The sequence below is a fragment of the Chinchilla lanigera genome, unplaced genomic scaffold (genome assembly GCF_000276665.1).
Source record: "Chinchilla lanigera isolate Chin_1 unplaced genomic scaffold, ChiLan1.0 scaffold00092, whole genome shotgun sequence".
Taxonomy (NCBI): domain Eukaryota; kingdom Metazoa; phylum Chordata; class Mammalia; order Rodentia; family Chinchillidae; genus Chinchilla; species Chinchilla lanigera.
In genome coordinates this window covers 7,554,341-7,574,650 of record NW_004955493.1, presented here as the reverse complement: position 1 = coordinate 7,574,650, position 20,310 = coordinate 7,554,341, and the positions used below count along the sequence as shown (strand labels likewise).

The 20,310-nt window shown below is 46.4% G+C and overlaps 1 protein-coding gene across 2 annotated transcripts in view; it reads right to left on the bottom strand.

The window, feature by feature from the left end:
- Srcap (Snf2-related CREBBP activator protein) overlaps positions 1-19,927 on the bottom strand; it is a 47,837-nt gene extending 27,910 nt beyond the window's left edge. The window contains exons 1-16 of one of the 2 annotated variants that reach the window (XM_005405272.2): positions 19,599-19,927; positions 17,923-17,996; positions 14,875-15,137; positions 12,599-12,850; positions 8,447-8,632; positions 8,042-8,182; positions 5,061-5,283; positions 4,668-4,945; positions 3,605-3,698; positions 3,372-3,461; positions 2,218-2,406; positions 1,803-2,128; positions 1,517-1,694; positions 1,163-1,299; positions 358-527; positions 49-241 (exon numbers count right to left, since the gene is read on the bottom strand). In XM_005405272.2, coding sequence (XP_005405329.1) covers positions 49-241; positions 358-527; positions 1,163-1,299; positions 1,517-1,694; positions 1,803-2,128; positions 2,218-2,406; positions 3,372-3,461; positions 3,605-3,698; positions 4,668-4,945; positions 5,061-5,283; positions 8,042-8,182; positions 8,447-8,632; positions 12,599-12,850; positions 14,875-14,928 — 2,511 coding nt within the window. In that variant the 5' untranslated portion in view covers positions 14,929-15,137; positions 17,923-17,996; positions 19,599-19,927. Of the gene's footprint in view, positions 1-48; positions 242-357; positions 528-1,162; positions 1,300-1,516; positions 1,695-1,802; positions 2,129-2,217; positions 2,407-3,371; positions 3,462-3,604; positions 3,699-4,667; positions 4,946-5,060; positions 5,284-8,041; positions 8,183-8,446; positions 8,633-12,598; positions 12,851-14,874; positions 15,138-17,922; positions 17,997-19,313; positions 19,569-19,598 lie in introns of those variants that run through there. The other variant, XM_005405271.2, reaches the window with a different exon arrangement.
- Between the last annotated feature and the right edge of the window lie 383 nt (positions 19,928-20,310).

Sequence of the window (20,310 nt, the reverse complement as noted above, 5' to 3'; positions counted from 1 at the left end):
AAGGAAAAAAGTAAAAGATAAAACTGGTGAAAGATCTTGTTCCCCTACCTTGTGGAGGCGTTTGACTAGGCCTTCATTATACTCTTGGCTGCCCTCAATCATGCCAGTTAGGGGGTTAGAGAACCATTCCTTGAACTCTCGATGAGACTGGAAGACATGGGGCATCAAAAAGTGCATCAAGGACCACAGCTCCATGAGGCTGTTCTGCAAGGGTGTTCCTGTGAGGAGCAGGCGTCTCTGGCTGCAAAGAGAGAGAATCAAGAGGAGGATGGTTACCAAGGACCCAGCTTTCCAAACATCCCTGATGCACTTCTCAACCCAAGCAGCCCTCCAATGAATCGCCATCTCCATCTCTACCTGTTGAAGTTAAGCAGTGACTGCCAGCGCTGAGACTTAAAGTTCTTGATATTCTGAGCCTCATCCAGAATGAGATAGCGCCAGTTCTTGCGACGGAATGCCTGGTGGTCCTGCAGCACCAGCTTGTAAGATGTGATACACACATGGAAGGCATTGGGCTTGGTCCAGCCCTAAGGGATTAGAAAGACAAAGCAGAAGACAAGTGGACTGAAGCAGACATGGTGACCATCTATAATCTAAGCATTCTGAGGAAGCTGAGGCAGAAGGATCTCAAGTTTGGGAAACTTCCCGAGACCCTGTCTCAAAACAAACAACAACAACAACAACAACAAAAAAGTCAGGTGTAGAGGCGCACAATTGTAATCTCAACACTTAGAGGAGGCTGAGACAGGAAGACTGCTGAGTTCAAGGCCAGCCTGGACTATATAGTGAGTTTAAGACCACCCTGAACTATATAGTGAGACCCTACCTCAAAAACCTCAAGAAAAAAAGAAAGAAAGAAAGAAAGAAAGAAAGAAAGAAATTAAGAAAGAAAAGAAAAAGAAATCCCAGACAGTTCAGTGCAAAGGCTCTGGGTTCAAACCCTAGTACCAGATGGAAAAAAAAAGTGTGCAATAAAAAGAAAAACAGGGCAAAGGGAATACATGCTAAGGTCCTCAAGGTAAGATATTGCAGTAGAAGAAATGAAAACCTTTCAGCAGAACAAAGGAGCAACAAGAACATACAGAAAATGAAGTCATCTGAGAAAAGGGCCTAAAAACAATGTGACATCAATGGGTTAATGTGACCATATGGAGAATCAAACCTGCCGCTTGAGCTTCCTCTCTTTCTGGGCTCCATAGTAAGTAAGGATTTTAAAGCTGGGACACCAACGTTTCAACTCCATCTCCCAGTTCAACATCACGCTGGTAGGAACAATGATTAAATGGGGACCCCAGTTACCTGTTTAAAAAAGGAATGAGACATAGTAAGGGTATGTGAATTTTAGTTTCCTGACCACCCTCTCCTATAAATGGCTCTTCCTAAGAACCCTGGCACCCACACTATCCTCCAGGAGCAGTTATGGAGGAAAGTATTTCACCTTATTATAGGTAAAGTCACCACCAAAACAACTCAGAGAGTTGGCAGAGATGTCCCAGGAAGGCTCCTGCCTACTTACCTTTCTCACAGGCCAAGTGAGCAAGCAAGGAGATGGTCTGAATAGTCTTCCCCAGCCCCATCTCATCTGCAAGAATGCCATTAAGTTTCTTCTCATACATGGTAACCAGCCAATCGAGCCCAATATGTTGGTACTCCCGGAGCTGGCCTCGCAGGAGGAGGGGTATGGGTGTCTTCACCTGCCAGGAAGAGGAAAAAAAGAGAATTACCACAGTAGAACTGAGACATTCTCATTAGAAACCTGAAAGCTAAGATATAAAAAAGCAGAAGCTGGGGCCTGAGGATACCTGGGTAGTAGCCAAGGTGTACCCCTTGGGCTGGAGACTTTCAGCTGCTGCAGCAATGTCAGTAATTTCTTTCTTAGGACCTAGAGTGGTGGTGGGCCCTGGGGTGGGAGGACCACTGCCTCCATCTGCCTCGCTCTGTTCTTCATCGCGGGCAAGTAAATATTCCACCCCAAAATCATCTTCCTCCTCTTCCTCATCTGCCTGGCTCTGTGATCGGGCATCCTCAGATTCATCACACTCTGATTCCTCTGATTCTGAACTCCCGCTCATTTCTTCCTCTTCTGAATGTTCATCTTCTTCATCCTCACTTTGTTCCTCAGCAGAGTCTAAATCATAAGACCAAGGCTTAGTGCTCACCATACTTGCTCCTCCAACACAGGCCCTCCCCAGTTCCTGCCTCAGGACACACAATCACCTGACTGGCTGCTACTATCTTCATGAGCAGCCTCTTCAACTTCTGTGGCCCCGTCTGGCTCACATTCAGAGCTGTTAGCCTCAACCTCCTCATCTTCATCTTCTTCACTACTCCCAGATCCTGGAGCAGAAGCATCAGAGGCATAGGCTCCTGCATATTGCTGAAGTAGCTCCTCCATAGACAACTCACCTGAAATGAAGATGCTTTTGGTTGTTGTGGTAGGAGGGGAGAATGTGGGGAGGGGCTGAGTGGTGCTGCTTCATTTTTTCCAGGTCTTTGACAACACCACTATGCCCAGGTAGAAGGGGAAGCCAAAGACTTTACTTTTAGCACTAACTACCAATACCAGCCCCACAACCTGAGCTACACACATGGCAGGTAAAGCTTTCTGTTGGAAAGGACACTACCAGTCTGGTCAACCTTCAAGACTCAAGTGAGATATTGCCAGTATCCTTTTCAGAGAGAGGACAATAGTGGGGCTTGAACCCAAGGGTGAACTATCACTTAATTTTGAGGCAGGATCTCACCAAGTTGCCCGAGCTGGCCTTGAATTTGCAACCCTCCTGCCTCAGTCCCTGAGATTACAAGTACACTTACAGGTATGCAACATCCCACCAGGTACAAATCTTTTTTTTTTTTTGTACCAGGAATCAAACTCAGGAACTCACGCTTGCTGGGCACACGCTGTGCCGCTGAGCTATATCCCCGGCCCACCAATATCCTTCCATATCATTTTATCCAAACTTCCATCAGAAGCACTCATCACTTTCTACTTATAAGTTTTATTTTAGTTTATAAATTCTTGAAAAATCTGTGCCCTGAGTTCAATTCCCAGTACAAAAAAAAAAAATTTATACCCGTTGAGAGTGGTGGCACATGCCTATAATCTCAGCACTCAAGAGCCAGAGGTAGGAAAGATCACCTCAAGTTAGAGGCCAGCCTGGGCTACACAGTGAGTTCAACGCCAGCCTGAACTACACAGCGAGACCCTGTCTCAAAAAAAAAAAAAAAGGAATTCATGCCCTGTCTAATGCCTGTCTTAATCTTTGTCATCGGACATGAGTTCCACCAGGAACGAATTCATCTCTCTATCCCTGGCACTCTGCACAAGGGGCACCAAGCGGATGCTCAGTAAAATATCTGATGAGTGTCACCTTCTCGCGCCAATTCACTCAGCTCCATGGCATGATCCACGTCCCCTTCCAACTGTTCCTCAGCTGCTATGGTGTCTTCTTCATCCTCAGCTAGAAGAAGGAATGAAACAGGATCAATGGGGACAAAGATATAGAACCCTCTAAAAACAAGAAAGAAAAGGAACAACGGTCTGAATGGTCAGGTCCAAACAATTCATGGGGTAAGGAGCAACCAGATAGAGAACAGGCCTCACCTTCATCCTCATTGGCAGTAAACTCTTCATCATCTTCATCTGGGTGCCAAGGTTGTTTGTTGCGCTGTGTGACAGAGGAAGGTAGGGGCTTTACCTGTATGGAAAGGGATGAAAAGTGGGAGCACCTAAGGGTTTTTTGTTTTTTGAAACAGGATCTCGCGAAGTGGTTCAGTCTGGCCTTGAGCTCACTATGTACCCCAGGCTGCCCTCAAAGTGCCTCATCCTCCCAAATGCTGGGCTTATAGGCTGCGCCACCACGCCCAGCAACACCTAAGGTTAAAAAAGCAGGAAGATGTGTTGACTAAGAATCACAAAATAGTGTCTGTCCCACTGAGTGACAGCTGCCACTGGTATAGTACCAGGGCAAGAATGCAAACAAGGTTTTCTCTCAGCACCAGCTACCAAATCCTGGCCCCACTGCCCAGGGGAGGACCTGTGAAAGTGCTATGAAACAAAGACCCCCAACACCCAGATATATGAACAAAGAGAGCACAGAAACTTATAAAATACGTCAAGGTGACATTCCAGCTCCCATTTTACAAACCAGACAAAGAATAGTAGGGTCATTTTGCCAAAGTAGCAAGTAAGAGACAAAACAAGATAACACAGCAATTTAAAGAGGAAAGTACAGCTGGTCCAGTGGCACATCCCTGTAATCTCAGCTTCTCAGGAGACAGGAGGACTGCAAGTCTGAGGCCAGGCCAGGAAACTTAATGAAACTCTGTCTCAAAATTTGAAAAATAAACAAATGAATAAAAATAAAAAGGCGTAGGGATGTAGCTCAGCACTCCTTGGGTTCAATACCCAGTATACCCCGCTACACACACACGCACAAAAAAAAATTATGGTACTCCTGTGCTACAGTATCAGACACTCTGCCAAATGTAAGCTTCAACTTGCCAGAACTAAATTCTTCGCCAGCTATCCCCAAAGGACAGTATGACCAACTCTCCTTAACTAGGGAAGACTCAAAAACCACAGTCAACCTCAGTGCTCAGGACTTAAGACCTAAACCTCTCCTTCTGCTCCTACCCTCAGCCCGCTCCATCTCTCCTGCCTGTACCTCCAAAACCTGAGAAGGCTCCTCTTCAACACTTTCTTCAGGCCCATCTCTGGTATCACTGTCATGGGACAAGGTGGTCTGAGAGGGGCTTGAAGGCCCTCCCAGCAGCTGAGGAGGGAGGGAACGGAGCAGCTCTTCCAGTGGCAGTTCTCCTTCACGTCGAAGCAATTCAATCTCACGCCTTTGGGTCTCTGCATCATTGCCTTCCTGTTGTTCTTCAACCTCAATGGTCTCCTCATCATCTTCCTCCTCCTCCTCTTGGGGTTGGAAGTCCCCATCTATAGCAGGAGAACAAGGTCACAAAGTCCACGGGCCCTGCAAGCCACAGGGTGGGTTTTTCAGCTCTGGAACAGGTACATGGGGAAGAGTAACAGAGCCAAAGAGAACACACACCTTCCTCATCCAGTCTGGAAGCAGAGGGTAGAGGACTGGAGGCAGCTGAGGATGAACCAAGGCAAGGAGAAGAGCCAGCTTTGCTCGAGGCTAGCGGTTGGTTGAGGCTCTGCGACAGAAGGTCTGAGTACTTTTCAGTCTGACCCACAATGAAGTCCAGGTGCAGATCCAAGGCTTTTTTGCGCTTTTCCTCAAGGCGAGACTGCTGCTTGAATTGCACCACCTGCCATAATCATGAAAGGAATAAGTCACGAAGATAACTACTTATCCTTACATACTTTTATCCAACGTTTAACATGTTCCCACCAGCTTAAACTGTCCTATCAGGTGACTTGCACCACCAGTGGCTAGTTATTTAACATCAGACAATAAAATTCAAATCAGACGTGCCTAGCAGTAAGATATAAGGGAGGCCTCCTTTATGCAACACCTGAGGCTGGTCATTCAGGAGGGAAGAACTAAATAATTTTAAGAGACTGGTAGTTTGACAGGGTGGTTCTGAGGAAAGCACAACGGGAAAAAAAGGTGAGAGATAAACAAGATTAGCTTGGAATGATTAGTCTGTTTGTTTTTTGGTAACGGGAATTAGACCTTGCACTTCCCAGGCAGGCACTGTGCCACTCTGAGCTATTTTCCCAGTCCCAGCTTGGAATGATTTGAAAATGAATTTGGAGTTGGATCTTAAAAAACAAATAGATGGAGCTAGGGGTGTACCTCAGTGGTAGGGCACTTGCCTAGCATGCACAAAGTCCTCAGTTTGATCTCCAGTACAGCAAAATAAAAAAGAAAGAAAAGAAAAAGCCAGGGCTGGGGATTTAGCTCAGTGGCACAGCGCCTGCCTGGCAAGCGCGAGCTCGTGAGTTCGATTCCCAGTACCAGAACCCCCCCGCCTCCCAAAAAATGAAAAAGCCAGACATGGTGGCACACACCTATAATCCCAGCACTCAGGAGGTTGAGGCAGAAGGACTGCCTCAAGTTCCAGGCCAGCCTGGGCAGGCAACATAGAGAGTTTGAGGCCAGCCTGAAGTATATGTTAAGACTGTATCTCAGAAACACCCTCCCCCCAAAATTAGGCAGGCATGATGATGCACATCTGTAATCCCAGCACTTGGGAGGCTGAGGCCCCAGGAGGATTTCTGAGTTGGAACCCACCGGGGGCTACAGCCTGAACTACATGGTAAGACTCTGTCTCAAAAAAACAACATGAAAGGGGAGGGAAGGGGAGGACAGAGGAGGACAGGACAGGACAGGACAAGAGGTATTTCCTAAGGTAAAATGAGAAGAAACCGTTTTCAACAGCAGAAAGACCATAAATAAACTGCCAGGGAGCCAGGCGTGGTGGCTCATGCCTGTAATCCCAGCACTCAGGAGGCTGAGGCAGGAGGATCACTGTGAGTTCGAGGCCAGCCTAGGCTACAAAGTGAGCTTAAGGCCAGCCTGAACTGCGTAGCAAGACCCTGTCTCAAAAAGACAAAAAAAAATTAAAAACTGCCAGGGATGTGCCCTAACCTGAGATCAAAAAAGACTAGAGGTACAGGACAACACTAGAATGAGAACATAGTATGCACAAGGCCCTGGGCTCCATCCTCAGAAAAATAAATGAATAAACTAACAAATTCTAACAGGGCTGGGGATATAGCTCAGTGGCACAAGCGCCTGCCCGGTAAGTGCAAGGTTCTGAGTTCAATTCCTGCCACCAAAAAAAAAAAAAAAAAGAAGAACACACTGCAGCCCAGTGTGTCAATGCATGCTTATCATCCCAGCTACTAGGGAGGCTGAGGCTGAGTCCAGGAGATCAGCTTGTGTAACACAAGACCCCATCTCAAAAAACAATAAATTTCCAGTACCAAACAAAAAAACAAAGATCTGCAGCTAAGTTTGATGGCAGAGCACTTGGACAAAGGCCTGAATTTGATCCCCAGCGTGACAAAAACAACAAAATAAAATGCACCTGTGCTAAACAAATACAAGCCTTTTTCCTCATCATTATTCCATAAACAATACAACTATTCACACAGCATTGTATCATATTAGTACAAGTAACCTAGAAATAATGTAATGTTATGTGTAGGTTATGAATAAATACACCATTTTACATGTACGACTTGAGCATCCCCAGATTCTGATGCCCACAGGGAGGCCTGCAGCCGATATTCCATGGATACTGAAGAACAATACTTTATATTTACAACTCAGCAATGGGAATTTTGATGGCATTCCAGCAAATAAAGTGAGTTTTCATCTTCTGTTTTAGTTTGGTTTTTTGAGATGGCCTTGTTGTTGTTTTCTTTTTTGGTTTTTTTCCAGTACCGGGATTGAACTCATGATCTTGTGCTTGGCAGGCAGGCGCTGTGCTGCTGAGCTAAATCCCCAGCCTCCAAGATGGCCTTGTTATATAGCCCAGATTGGCCTTGCTCTCACTGTGTAACACAGGCTAGTCTCAAACTTATAGCAACTCACCTGCCTCAGCCTCCCATATGCTGGGATTACACCCTATGCTAGCATGCTCAGATTCCAGCAAATAAATGGAACAAATGTGTTTTAGGAAAAGCATAATCTGTATCTATGATGGTTCATATCTCTAATCCCAGCACTCGGGTGGCTGAGGCAGAGGATCCTTGGGAGTTTGAGGCCAGCCTGGGCTACAAAGTAAGCTCCAGGCCAGCCTGAACTGCATAGTGAGATCCTGTCTGAAAAAGACCAAAAAAACAAAAACAAAAAAACGAAAAGCATTCTATCTACCCTTCAATAGACAGATGACCTGTAGGGGTCAATCCTCAAAGGTATGGCCCACACATTGCCACTATACCTTCTTCTCATAACACTCCATGCTAGGAAAATCTCATCCACAGCAGATATGGCATTAGAGCTGCCTGAATATATTCACTCCCTCAAGGAAAACTTCTGATCATTCCTACTACCATACCATCCTCCACCCTAACCCAAGGCCCTTTTTCTCTTTCCCAAGCCCAACTACTTACCTTCTCCACGTTGCTCCAGAACTGCCTGACATCCTTGGCCATGGTGGAAGCAATTCGGCGCAACTTGGCCTGCTCTTCCCTTCGAGCCCGTTCCTCTTTCTGCCTCTGCTCCTCATGATGTCGGATCACCATGCGCACCACCTATGGGAACAGAGCCAGCGTGAAAACACTCAAAGCCAGACATTCCTACCCACCAAACCAAAGGCAAAGAAATCAATCCAAGCCAAGCAATCCAGAATATTAGAACTTTTCTCTAAAAGGAAAAAAAAAAAAAAAAAAGAACTTTCCTCTAAATGCTACAAGCATCAAAAATGACTACACTGTTCTGCTGAGTCTTCTGAACTAAATCCACCAGTGCAGCAAAGAGAATCACACCTGAAAAGACACAGATAGGGGAGGACATACCTTACGGGCCACCCCTCGTTTCCATCTGCGCTCCTGAGCAAAGTCAGCAGAAAGCCACTGCATCTCCTCACACAGGTAGTCCCAGTGGCCTTTGGGGCGCGGGGGCTCTGGCACCTTAGGCAGCCGCTTCAGTGACCAGAAACCCTCTTTCCGCAACTCAGCAATCCGAGTCTCAATCTCAGCTTCCTAATAAAAGAGATTTAGGTCCATCAACAGTTTCTAGACACAAGCCCCACCTCACTGCCATGGCTGAATTCCTGAACACTGACTGGACCAATTGTTTTTTACTTGTACTTGGTCCATATCCTGATCCTGCAAGAGGGTATTATATTCTCTTCAGATGACAAAAAAAAAAAAAAAGATCAGGGCCAGGTGTGGTGGCGCACGCCTGTAATCCCAGCACTTGGGAGGCTGAGGCAGGAGGATCGTTGCGAGTTCAAGACCAGCGTGGGCTACAAAGTGAGCTCAAGGCCAGCCTGAACTGCATAGCAAGACCCTGTCTCAAAAAGACAAAAAAAAAAAGACAAAAAACATGACTAAGAACTGCAGGCACTACATTCCACATCTTTCCACTACTTCATATGATCTCCACGTTCCACGGACGGAGGTGTGACTTGGGAAAACATACTCTGAGGAGAGTTCCTAGAAAAGCAGCCAGCGTGCACTTCCTTACTAGATACAAGGGCTCTTTTCACTATAAAATTCTATTTCCTCAGAACATGTTCAAGCTGTATTGAACTTAGAAATATACTACACAGCCCAATTTATACAATCACATATCTGTTTTTAGAAACACTGTTTTTTGCCAGGCTTGGTAGGACACACCTGTCATCCCAGCACTCAGGAGGCTGAGGCAGGAGGATTACTGTGAGTTCAAGGCCAGCCTGGGCTACAAAGTAAGCTCTAGGCCAGCCTGAACTGCAAAATCAGACTTTTTAGAAAAAACCAAAAGAAACACCGTTTTGGGCAGCTGAGAATATAGCTCAGTACTGCAAAAATGCCCAATTCATGCAAGGCCCTAGGTTCAATCCCCAATATCAAAAACAAAGCAAAACAAAACCAAACCCGTATTTTTCTAAAAATGCACCTTTACATGAACTATATTGAAAAATTACACATGAAAAGATTAACAATGGATAGGTATAACAAAAAAGATAACAAGGTGGTCATTTTTACTAAAACATCCACACTGATCAAATTTATAAGGAAAAAGCTAAATCAACCGTTGGGTGTGGTGACACACACACCAATAATCCCAGCACTCAGGAAGCTGAGGTAAGAGGACCACCGCAAATTCAAGGCCAGTCTTGTGCTATGTACACAGTGAATTCAAGGCCAGCCTGAAAGGCAGACTCTGTCTCAACAAAATGTAACAACCCTCAGAACTGATTATTTCTGTCCTCTGCTGATAAAATCAGAGAAAACACAGACAGAGATGAGATAAGGAACTAAATGGCCACATTGACAAAGGAAACAAGAAAGCCACAGCAGCTCTCAAACATGAGCAAATACCCAAAATTATCTCCAGTGTTTCAAAACATTGAAAATTTGCTGGGGATGTTCCACAGTAAAGGCCCTGGATTTAATCCCCAATACCACAGCAGGGAGAGCCAGGTATTGTGGCTCAACCTATAATCCTGCCACTCAGAAGGCTGAGGCAGGAGGACTGCTGTGAGTTCAACACCAGCCTGGGCCACAGAGCAAGATCGTAACTCAAAAAAAAATAAATAAATAAAACAAATAAATAAATAAAAGATCTGCATTTCTAACAAGGTCATAGGTGATATTCACATTCCTGGCCCAAAGATAGAAATTAAGTAGAAATGAGTAAATCATAACAGCATCAGTTTACAAAACATTCACATCTTAATTCCTCTCTTCTCTTTTCAACAAATCAGGCCATAATGATACTTGCTTATAATCTCAGCTACTGCAAAGGCTAAAGCAGAACTGTGAGTTTGAAGCCAGCCTGGACTACAGCAAGACTCTTGTCTTGAAACTAAAACAAAGCTAGCCACATGACACACATCTATAATTCTAGTACTGAACTAGGCTAAAGCAGGAGGACTCAAAATTCTATGCCCACCTAAGCAATTTTTTTTTCTTTTGGTATCAGTAATTGAATTCATGACTTGTGTTTGCCAGGCAGGCACTGTGCCACTGAGCTATATCTTTGGCCCCACCTATGCAACTTAGCAAAACCCTATCTCAAAGGAACAAAAAAGGGCTGGGGATATAGCTCAGATGGAGAATGCCCTGGTTCAATCTCTAGTACTGCAAATAAAAAACAGGAAGTTGTAACAGGGCTATGAGTTTAATTCAGTGGTACAGTGCTTGTCTAGAATTCTCAAAACCCTGAGTCCGATATCCAACAACACATGACAAAAAATAAAATTTCACAGTAAACCACACAGCAGACACCTCCATTTTTATTTGTTTCCTGAAACAGGGTCTCACTATGTAGCCCAAGCTGGCCTCAAACACACAGTAAACCTCCTCCTGCCTCCACCTCCCAAGTGCTAGGATTACAGGTGTGTGCCACCATGACTGGCTGTCTCTATTTTTAAAGAAAATGAGACACCTAGGTATGACAGCATACTCCTGTAATTCCGGCTACTCAGGTGGCTGAGGCAGATCATAAATTCAAAGCCAAGCTAGACAACACAATCTCATTTCAAAAAAAAAAAAAAAAAGGACCTAGGTTTGGTGGCACATGCCTGTAATTCCTCCATGGAGGCTGAAACAAGAGGATTGCCAAGAATTGAAGGCCAGGCTAGTCTACATAGTGAGTTCAAGGTTAGACTGAACTACATATCAAGACCCTGTCTCAGGCTGGACATGGTAGCATATGCCTGTAATCTCAGCACTCAGGAGGCTCAGGCAGGAGGGTTCCTGAGAGTTCTGAGTGTCTGAAGGCCAGCCTGGTCTACAAAGTGAGTTCAAGCCCAGCCTGAACTGCATAGTGATCCCCTATCTCAAAAAACAAACAAACAAAAAAAAGACCAAAAAAAAAAAGTGCTAGCATTATAGATGTTCACCACCACACCCAGTTCTACCTATTTATCATCTGCATAGTATTCCACTGTAAAACTATGCCATCATATCCATATTTAAGAAATCTCTATCAAGACTAGGCATGGTGGCCTACACCTGTAATCCCAGCACTCCGGAGGCTGGGGCAAGAGGATCGTTGCGAGTTTGAGACCACCCTGGGCTACAAAGTGAGCTCAAGGCCAGCTTGAACTGCATAGCAAGACCCTGTCTTAAAAAGACGAGGTAAAAGCCAGGCATGGTTGTGCACGCCTGTAATCCCAGCACTCGGGAGGCTGAGGCAGAAGGATAGTTGTGAGTTCGAGACCAGCCTGGGCTACAAAGTGAGCTCCAGACCAGCCTGAACTTCACAGGGAGACCCTGTCTCAGAAAGATAAAAAAAAAAAAAAAAGACTAAATAAATAAATAAGGGGCTGGGGATTTAGCTCAACAGCAAAGCGCCTGCCTGGCAAGTGCAAGGTTGTGAGTTCCATTCCCAGTACTGGAAAAAAAAACAAAAAAATTAAAATTACAATTAAAAAAAGTAAAATAAAATAAAAGACAACCCTGTCTCAGAGTTTAAGCGATTTGCTCACAAAGATGATATAAAACTGGCCCCAAAGCCAGGCGTGGTGGCACACACTTATAATCCCAGCACTTGGGAGACTGAGGTAGGAGAATAACCCAGAGTTTGAGGCCAGCCTACATTACATGGTGAGTTCAAGGCCAGCCTGAACTATATAGCAAGACCGACTCAAAAACAGTAGTAAGTCAGGCATGGTGGCACATGCCTGTAATCCCAGCATTCAGCAGGCTGAGACAGGAGGAGGATCGCTGCGAGTTCACAATCAGCCTGGGCTACAAAGTGAGCTCGAGGTCAGCCTGAACTGCTAATGAGACACTGTCTCAAAAAGACAAAAAAAAGAGATCAAAAAAAATCCCCATGGGGCCTGTAATCCCAGCACTTAAGAGGCTGAAGCAGGAGAACTCCTGTGAGTTCATGGCCAGCCTGGGCTACATAGTGAATTCAAGGCCAGTCCGAACTACATAGCAAGACCCTGTCTCAATAAAGAAGGAAAGAAATAAGAATCCTCATGGCCCTTCATAACACATGATACATACATGCTTGGCCTGCTCTGCAATTTCAGCATGGCTCTTCTCCCACTTTGGGCCCTTGTTAGCCAGGTCACCAGCCTGGGTTAAACTGACCCCCTCCAGAGGCACTGTGGTACCATCTGGGGGGCCTGGAGGCCCATCCAGAGAAGAATCTTGAGCTATGTGCTGGGGGGAGATGCCACCTGCCCCACTAGAGGCCGGGGAACTAGATGAGGCAGGGGACACAGGATTGCTGCCTGTCATGCCGTCCGACACCATCTAGAAAAGAGAAAAATTAAGAAAATTAATGCTAGCTTTTTGCTGCATATTTTAAGTATATTATTCAGTTCTATTTTCAAAAGAAAAATCTCCAGAATAAGATATCAATCTAGGTTTTACAAACACAAACACCTAGAATGAAGTTCTGACAAGGTACTATGATAAAGCCAAGCATAGTAGTGTACACCTATAATCCCAGCATTCAGGAAGCTGAGGCAGGGAAGATTTTCCCAAGTTCAAGGCCAGCCTGGGCTACAAAGTAAGCCCAAGCACAGCGTAAACTGCATAGTAAGACCCTGTCTCAAAAAAAAAGACAAAAAAAGAAACAAGGTGCTACGATAATAGGATGACATTTATACCAGGTGCTTAACTTGTAAAAGCTACTGACATCTATACATTTTCTAAATTTAATATAAAAAAATAATAAATTTAAGAATGTTACTATACCATAATATTTCAAATTCAGTGACCCTTTCGGGACTTCAATAACTTCACTCACATAGACAACGCCTTGCCTCTCCCCTTATTCCCAGGAAATATGGCAGACTGACCTATGCAATACATCTGAACTACTGTCAAATTCATCAGACACCAGAAAAAAGCCACCTAACATCTTCACTAGGGATGCAAGAGTTAGAGACTGACATGGTTCCAAAATATCTACATATTACTTTACAAGGTAATACATAAACCGTAAGTCGAAAACAAAGTCCTACTAAAATTTAGAATTGAACTCAGGACCTCACGCTTGACAGGCAGGCACTTATGCCACTGAGCTACATCCCAGACATCCTACTAAAATTTAGGTAAGGCTAGGGATGTAGCTCAGCGGCATAAGCACTTGCCTGGCAAGCCTGAGGTCATGAGTTCAATTCCCAGTACAAAAAAAAAAAATTATATATACATACACTACAAAAATAAATACATGAATACGTATATATATACATATTATATATACGTGTGTGTGTATATATATATACACACGCATATATATACATATATATATATAGGGGCTGGGGATTTAGCTCAGTGGCACAGCACCTGCCTGCCAAGTGTGAGGTAATGAGTTCAATTCCCGGTACCGGAAAAAATAAAAAATAGGGGCTGGGGATTTAGCTCAGCAGCAAAAGCGCCTGCCTGGCAAGCGCAAGGTCGTGAGTTCAGTTCCTGGTACCAGAGAAAAACCAAAAAACCGGAAAAAATAAAAATAACAATAAAATAAAAAATTTTAAAAAAAAACAGAAGTTAGGTAGCAGAAAACTCATGAAATTCACTCTAACACACAAGTCTCACAGTGCACCAAATTCATACCTCAGCTAAATGACAAAAGACTATACATCACAAATTCTCAGTGGCTGGGGCTTTAGCTCAGCGGCACAGTGCCTGCCTGGCAAGCGCAAGGTCGTGAGTTCAATTCCTGGTACCAGAAGGAAAACAAAACAAAAAAACCAAACAAACGAATTTTCCCAGCTGGTTAGGAAAATTATAAATATTAACTCCATTGGGCCAGGTCTGATGGGGCAAGCCTGTAATCCCAACACTCAGGAGGCTGAGGCAAGAGGATTACCTCAAGTTCAAGGCCAGCTCAAACTACATAACAAGACACTATCTCCAAAAAAAATAATACGCATATACTTCAAAAGCCTGCTGTATCCAAAACTCAATCTCTATCCAGTTGCAAAAGCCAGGCTTTTCTCCTACTCTACATGCTTGTCTTGTCGTACCCTTTTCCAGTCCAAAAGAAGCTGAACTAGTCTCAAAGCCTATAGTCTTAAAAACATACTATACAAACACTTCAACCTTTTTTAGGAAAGGAGCTTCTGCACTGTTGGAGATCAATAAAATGCTAAAGTCAAGTCGAACTTGAGTATCCAACAGGGTTTAGAGAATAGTCCAATCCAGCTGAGCACCAAAGATTCCGCTGACTCAGCAACTCAGGTAGTTAGGACCTGGCGTATTTCTTCTGCCTCAAACCCAGTACCTACAAAACAGAAGCAGAAAAGGAACCTTTCCCATTTTCACACCTGTGTCTGTAGAATTGAGAGCTGAGGATGAGCAGGGGAGGGGCTGCTCTGCATGGTCCCACTCCCAGGCTCCTCAGTGGATGCCTGAAGAATGACTGCGTCCTTATTACCACTGCTGCAGGCCGAGGGGCTGGCGTCCGGCTGCAGGGCATGCTGGGAGCTGGCCTCATTCTGGGCCACCGGCCACCGGGACCCGTCTTCCAGGGCCCGGGGCCCACCAGGGCGTCCCAGCCTCCGCTCAGGTCCACCAGCCTCTGGAGCACCTAAAGTAAAGTAAAAATTTAAAAAATGAAGTTAAAGTTTTTTTTTCTTTTTGATTTTTTGAGACATGGTCTCCCTATATAATCCAGGCTGGCCTCAAACTCTCAGCAATCCTCCTGCCTCAGCTTCCTGGGTGCTGTGATTATATTGTTTCTTTTTTTCCTCTTTTTTTTTTTTTTCTTTTTTTTTGGTACCGGGAATCAAACTCAGAACCTTGCGCTTGCAGGCAGGTGCTTGTGCCGCTGAGCTATATCCCCAGCAGGTGCTGTGATTACAAACACCCATGACCAAACCAGATTACAGAATTCTTTAAAAAAAAAAAAAAAAAAAGAAAAGAAAAAAATTTAAATCAAGTATTTGTTTGATGCGTTCTAAAATTCCCATCTCTACTTACAAACCTGGTACATTTTACACCATAAAAAGTGTTCACTCAGCACAGTGCCTGCCTGGCAAGCACAAGGTCCTGAGTTTGATTTCAGTACAAAAAAAAAGTTCACTTACTAGCCAGACACAATGGTATACACCTATAATACTAGCACTCAGGGAAAGTGAGGCAGAAGAATGGCAAAATCAAGTCCCACTTGGGCAACTTAGCAGGATCTTGTCCAAAAAGAAAGAAAAAGAAAAAGAAAAAGAAACTGGTGGGGCCAGGGCCTGGGATATAGCTCAGAGGCACAAGCGCCTGCCTGGCAAGCACAAGGTCCTGAGTTCAATTCCCGGTACAAAATAAAAAGAAAAGAAATAAATAAACTAGGCATGGTGGCATATGCCTGTAATCCCAGCTCTTGGGAGGCTGAAGCAGAAGAATCACCGTGAGTTCAAGGCCAGCCTGAACTACATAACAAGACCCAGCCAGGTATGGTGGCACATGCCTGTAATCCCAACACTCAGGAGGTAGAGGCAGGAGCATCGTTTTTTTGAGTTCAAGGCCAACCTGGGCTACAAAGTGAGTTCAAGACTAGCCTGAACTACATAATGAGACCCTGTTTCAGAAAGACAAAAAAAAGGACCCTGACTAAAAAAAAAAAAGCAACAATAAAAATAAAATAAGACCCAGGGATATACAGCTCAGCAGCCTTGGGTTCAATTCACCCATAATGGAAAAAACAAGTTTACTTACATACATCAGGCATAGTGGTGCACACCTATAATCCCCAGCTTTCAAGAGACTGAGAAAGGATATCTCAAATTCAAACCCAGCTTAGGCCACATGAATTCAAGGGCAGCCAGTACAATATACTGCCCCCCCCCCATCTTTTTGAGACAGGCTCTCACTATGAAGTTCAGGCTGGCCTTGAGCTCACTTCGTAGCCCAGGCTGGTCTTGAACTGCCAACAATCCTCCTGCCTCAGCCTCCCAAGTGCTGGGATTACAGGCATGTCCCACCAAGCCCAGCTTCAACATACTTTTTTTTGAGACACAGTCTCACTATGTAGTTCAGGCTGGCCTTGAACTCAACTATGTGGCCCAAGCTGGCCTGAAACTTTCAGCAATCCTCCTGCCTCAGCCTTCTCAGTGCTGGGACTACAGTTATACACCACGACGTCTGGCCATCAAGAACTTGTTACCCTTCCTGGTAGAGAGAGCCAAGGTGACCCAATCTTCATCCATCCACAGCCTCAATTTGGTTGCTGTACCACTGGCATCAAACCCTCCACAGAAAGTTCAGATGCACATATTTCTATACAGTTGTTGAATGGTTCAGGTGTGGAAGGGCTCCAAGCTGGAACTTTTCACTACTAGAACAGCAAAGTCTGAAAAAAATCTGTTGTGTTCCTAACTTTGCTTGTAGTCAAACGAAAAATCCAACTTGAAAAAAACCTGTACAACTGCGCGTGGTAGTGCACGCCTGTAATCCCAGCACTCGGGAGGCTGAGGCAGGAGGATCATTCCAAGTTCGAGACCAGCCTGGGCTACAAAGTGAGCTCAAGGCCAGCCTGAACTGCATAGTGAGCCCCTGTCTCAAAAAGACAAAAAACAAAACAAAGCAAAACAAAAAACCTGTACAGGTTGAGAGTGAGGCACACACTGTATCTTGCTGCGGACACAAAAGGGTGATGCTTCAGTCTAAGTGCCACTCTCACCCAGACAATATGTAGAGCTTGTTAGTTCATTAAAACCTTTGTCATTGTGCTTTTCTTTTGGGACTTTGTTTCTGTAAAATGTCATAATGACAACTCTGAAGAAAGCAGTGAAGCTAAGGAAAACTGTGACAACCACAGTACAGTTGAAGAAATAATTTTAAAATCTGTTAAGGTTCTGGACAAATTAATTTATAAGTGTTGTTTTCGGGCCTCAGAATCAATTATTCAGTTTCTCATTATTTCCTTTTTTTTGGACACAGGGTCTCCCTATGCAGTTCAAGCTGGCTGTGAATTCACTCCATAGTCCAGACTGGCCTAGAACTCAGGGATCCTCCTGCCTCAGCCTCCCAAGTGCTGAGATTACAGGCATGTGCCACCATGTCCAGTCTCTCATTATTTTTTATGGGAAAACTACGTTCAGCTCTTTAACTTTTCAGAGTTCAAACAAGAATTTGAGACAAATTGAGTTCAACAACCAAAGTGTCACTGTAATTCTTCAAAGCAAAACTCCACAACTATCGACCTATAATTAGTCTCATTCTTATATTTTCCCTCACTAGCATCAGTACACAAAATGGTATCTGAAGAGGGCTGGGGATTTAGCTCAGCGGCACAGCGCCTGCCTGGCAAGCACAAGGTCGTGAGTTCCATTCCCCATACCGAGAGGAAAAAAAAAAAAAAAAAAAAGTATCTGAACCCTCACCTGTGTGAGCTGAGACCACACCCCCTGTGAAAGTCTGCACTTCCACGGTGCCGCCGTAATGAGGGGAATCACACCTAAAATAAACAGAATGGGAGGAAACCAGCAGTGAGGAATCAATCCGTATTTACCAATATTCATCAGAGTTCATGATTTACTCCAACCTTTTGGTTGGTTGGTTTTTGGAGTCAGGATCTCATTACATAACTCAAACTGGCCTTGAACTTGCTATGCACCCTAGGGTTCAAAATGGCAAGCTTCCTGTCTCAGCCTCCCCAGTCTGGAATTACAGGCATGCACTACACCTGGCTTACTGCAGTTTTTTGACACTTTTAAATATACCCAAATCAGTTCCCATAATAGTAGAAATCTCACTTTTCAGGAAAATACAAGCAAATCATGTTTTGTGAAGACAGAATTCAACATGGACATTAAACTCTGGCTGGGGTAGGACAAGAAACAAAAAAGTTTAAAAAGCTTAAACGTAAAAGCCTTCAATCACACAATGAAAGGCAAACAACAAAGTAGAAATAGCTGTCACATCGAGAAATTCACACATGCTGGCTGTCTAGCAGTCTACTCTTTCAAGTGAGGAGTCAATCGGAATGAGAACAGAATCCCCGAGAAAAGTCCACAAACATATTTAATCACAAGAAACTACCCCCAAGATGCAGGGCAGGACCAAGTGAATCCTGTACCTGCGCCACCAGACACTTCCCTAAACCTGAGACCTACAGCACAGACTAAGGAGCAGTCAGATGGGAGGATGGCCATACAGGGAAGAACCACGCGCCGGAAACGAGCAGGGTTAACCCACAGGGAGCCCGGAAGTGTTTCCCCAGTGTTTAAGGAAATTCCTTAACTGCAGGCCGCCTTTGATTCACTGCCTCCTCCACACAATTCCCAGGATCGCGGCTAACCTGCATCTAAGAAGCCTGAACTCTTGACCCCAGCCTTTCTCTCCCCACCCCCGCCAAGCCCTCCCGGCAGACAGACCCAGCATGACCCCTGACCTCTGCCCAAGTCGCCACTAGCCCTAGGATGGCCCCGCCCCCTCCCGGACTCCCACCCCACCCAACGTGCGCGCCAGGTGGGGGAGGGGCCCGCGCGTGCGCGGCGGGGGCGGAGCGAGCCGGCAACGCGCACGGCCCGGGGGCTCCCGCTGGAGCCCAAGCCCACGCACAGGAGGGGCGCAGGATCGGGAAGCCCCTGGCCCGCGGCCGCCAAGGAGCCCCCCTCATCACCAGACCGCGAGAAGCTCGGCGCGAGAGGGCCCGCGTCGCCAGGTCCTGGCCCCCCGGTTTACGTGGTGGGCGCGCGCCCCGACCCTCGCCCCACGCCCCCCTCCTTCCGCGCGCCCGAGTGACTGGTGTGGTGGGCGGGCAGGAGCGCACCTGGGTCCGTCCTCTCAGGGCTCGCTGGCTCGGGCACGCGTGCGCAGAAGGGCGGGAGGGGAGCAGCGCCGCGCCGGGGCTCAGTGCCGGCCGGCTCCGGCCCCCTCTGTCTCTATGGGCGCGCGCCGACAGCCTCGCGCACCGGCCCCGGGGCCCCGGCTGAAGGTGCGCGCGCAGCACCCCGGGAAGGTGGGAGGGAGGCGGTGGCGGAAAGATGCGCGCGCAGCCGCCTGTCAGGGGCGGGGGAACTGTGAAACGTCCGCCATCTTCTCTCCCTCTCCTTACCTGCGTCCTCGGGGGCGTGCGCACCACCCCCCCTCCCGCCGAGGAGGGGGGAGGGCCCCCTCTTGGCCGCAGCCTTCACGGCCTTTAAATTCCCCTGGGGACCGCGGCTACTGCCACCGCCTTGCCTGCACTGCCTCCTCTCACGCACAGAGACGCGGGCAATGAGTTGGAAAGAAGGCAGACGCTATTCCCAGCGAGCCGCCGCCGCCGCCGCTGCCGAGGCCTCACCAAAATGGCCGCCGCCGTCTCGGCCGCCACCACCACCACCACCACAACCACCACAGCTCGCTAACACTACCGCCGGCGCGGCCCGTCCTCTCGCGAGAGCCAGTAATGGGGGGAGGGGGGGCTTCACGTGTTAGCGTAAGGCGCTGGCGCGCGCGCGCGCGGAGTACCCTGGGAGGCGTAGTTCGCCGTGAGACCGCATTCGGCCCCAAGCTGAGCGCTTTTAACCCCGGCTCTCATGCTGAGACTCAGACCACCCCGGTCTTCCCAGCTCACCTCGGCCCCTTTTTTAACAGATTCCCCCCGTGAGAAGAACCAAATTAGAAGTGGAACCTAGGCTTTCTAATTCCTGTGGCAGCCTACCTTCACAGCACAGCCTCCTTTTATGTGAGGGTAGTTTCCCAGCAGCGCCCAACAGCGTATGCCATCGGGTTGCAAACTTTCTAGCGTAAGAACCTCTTTGCACGCCCACCCCAGAGTAGGACAA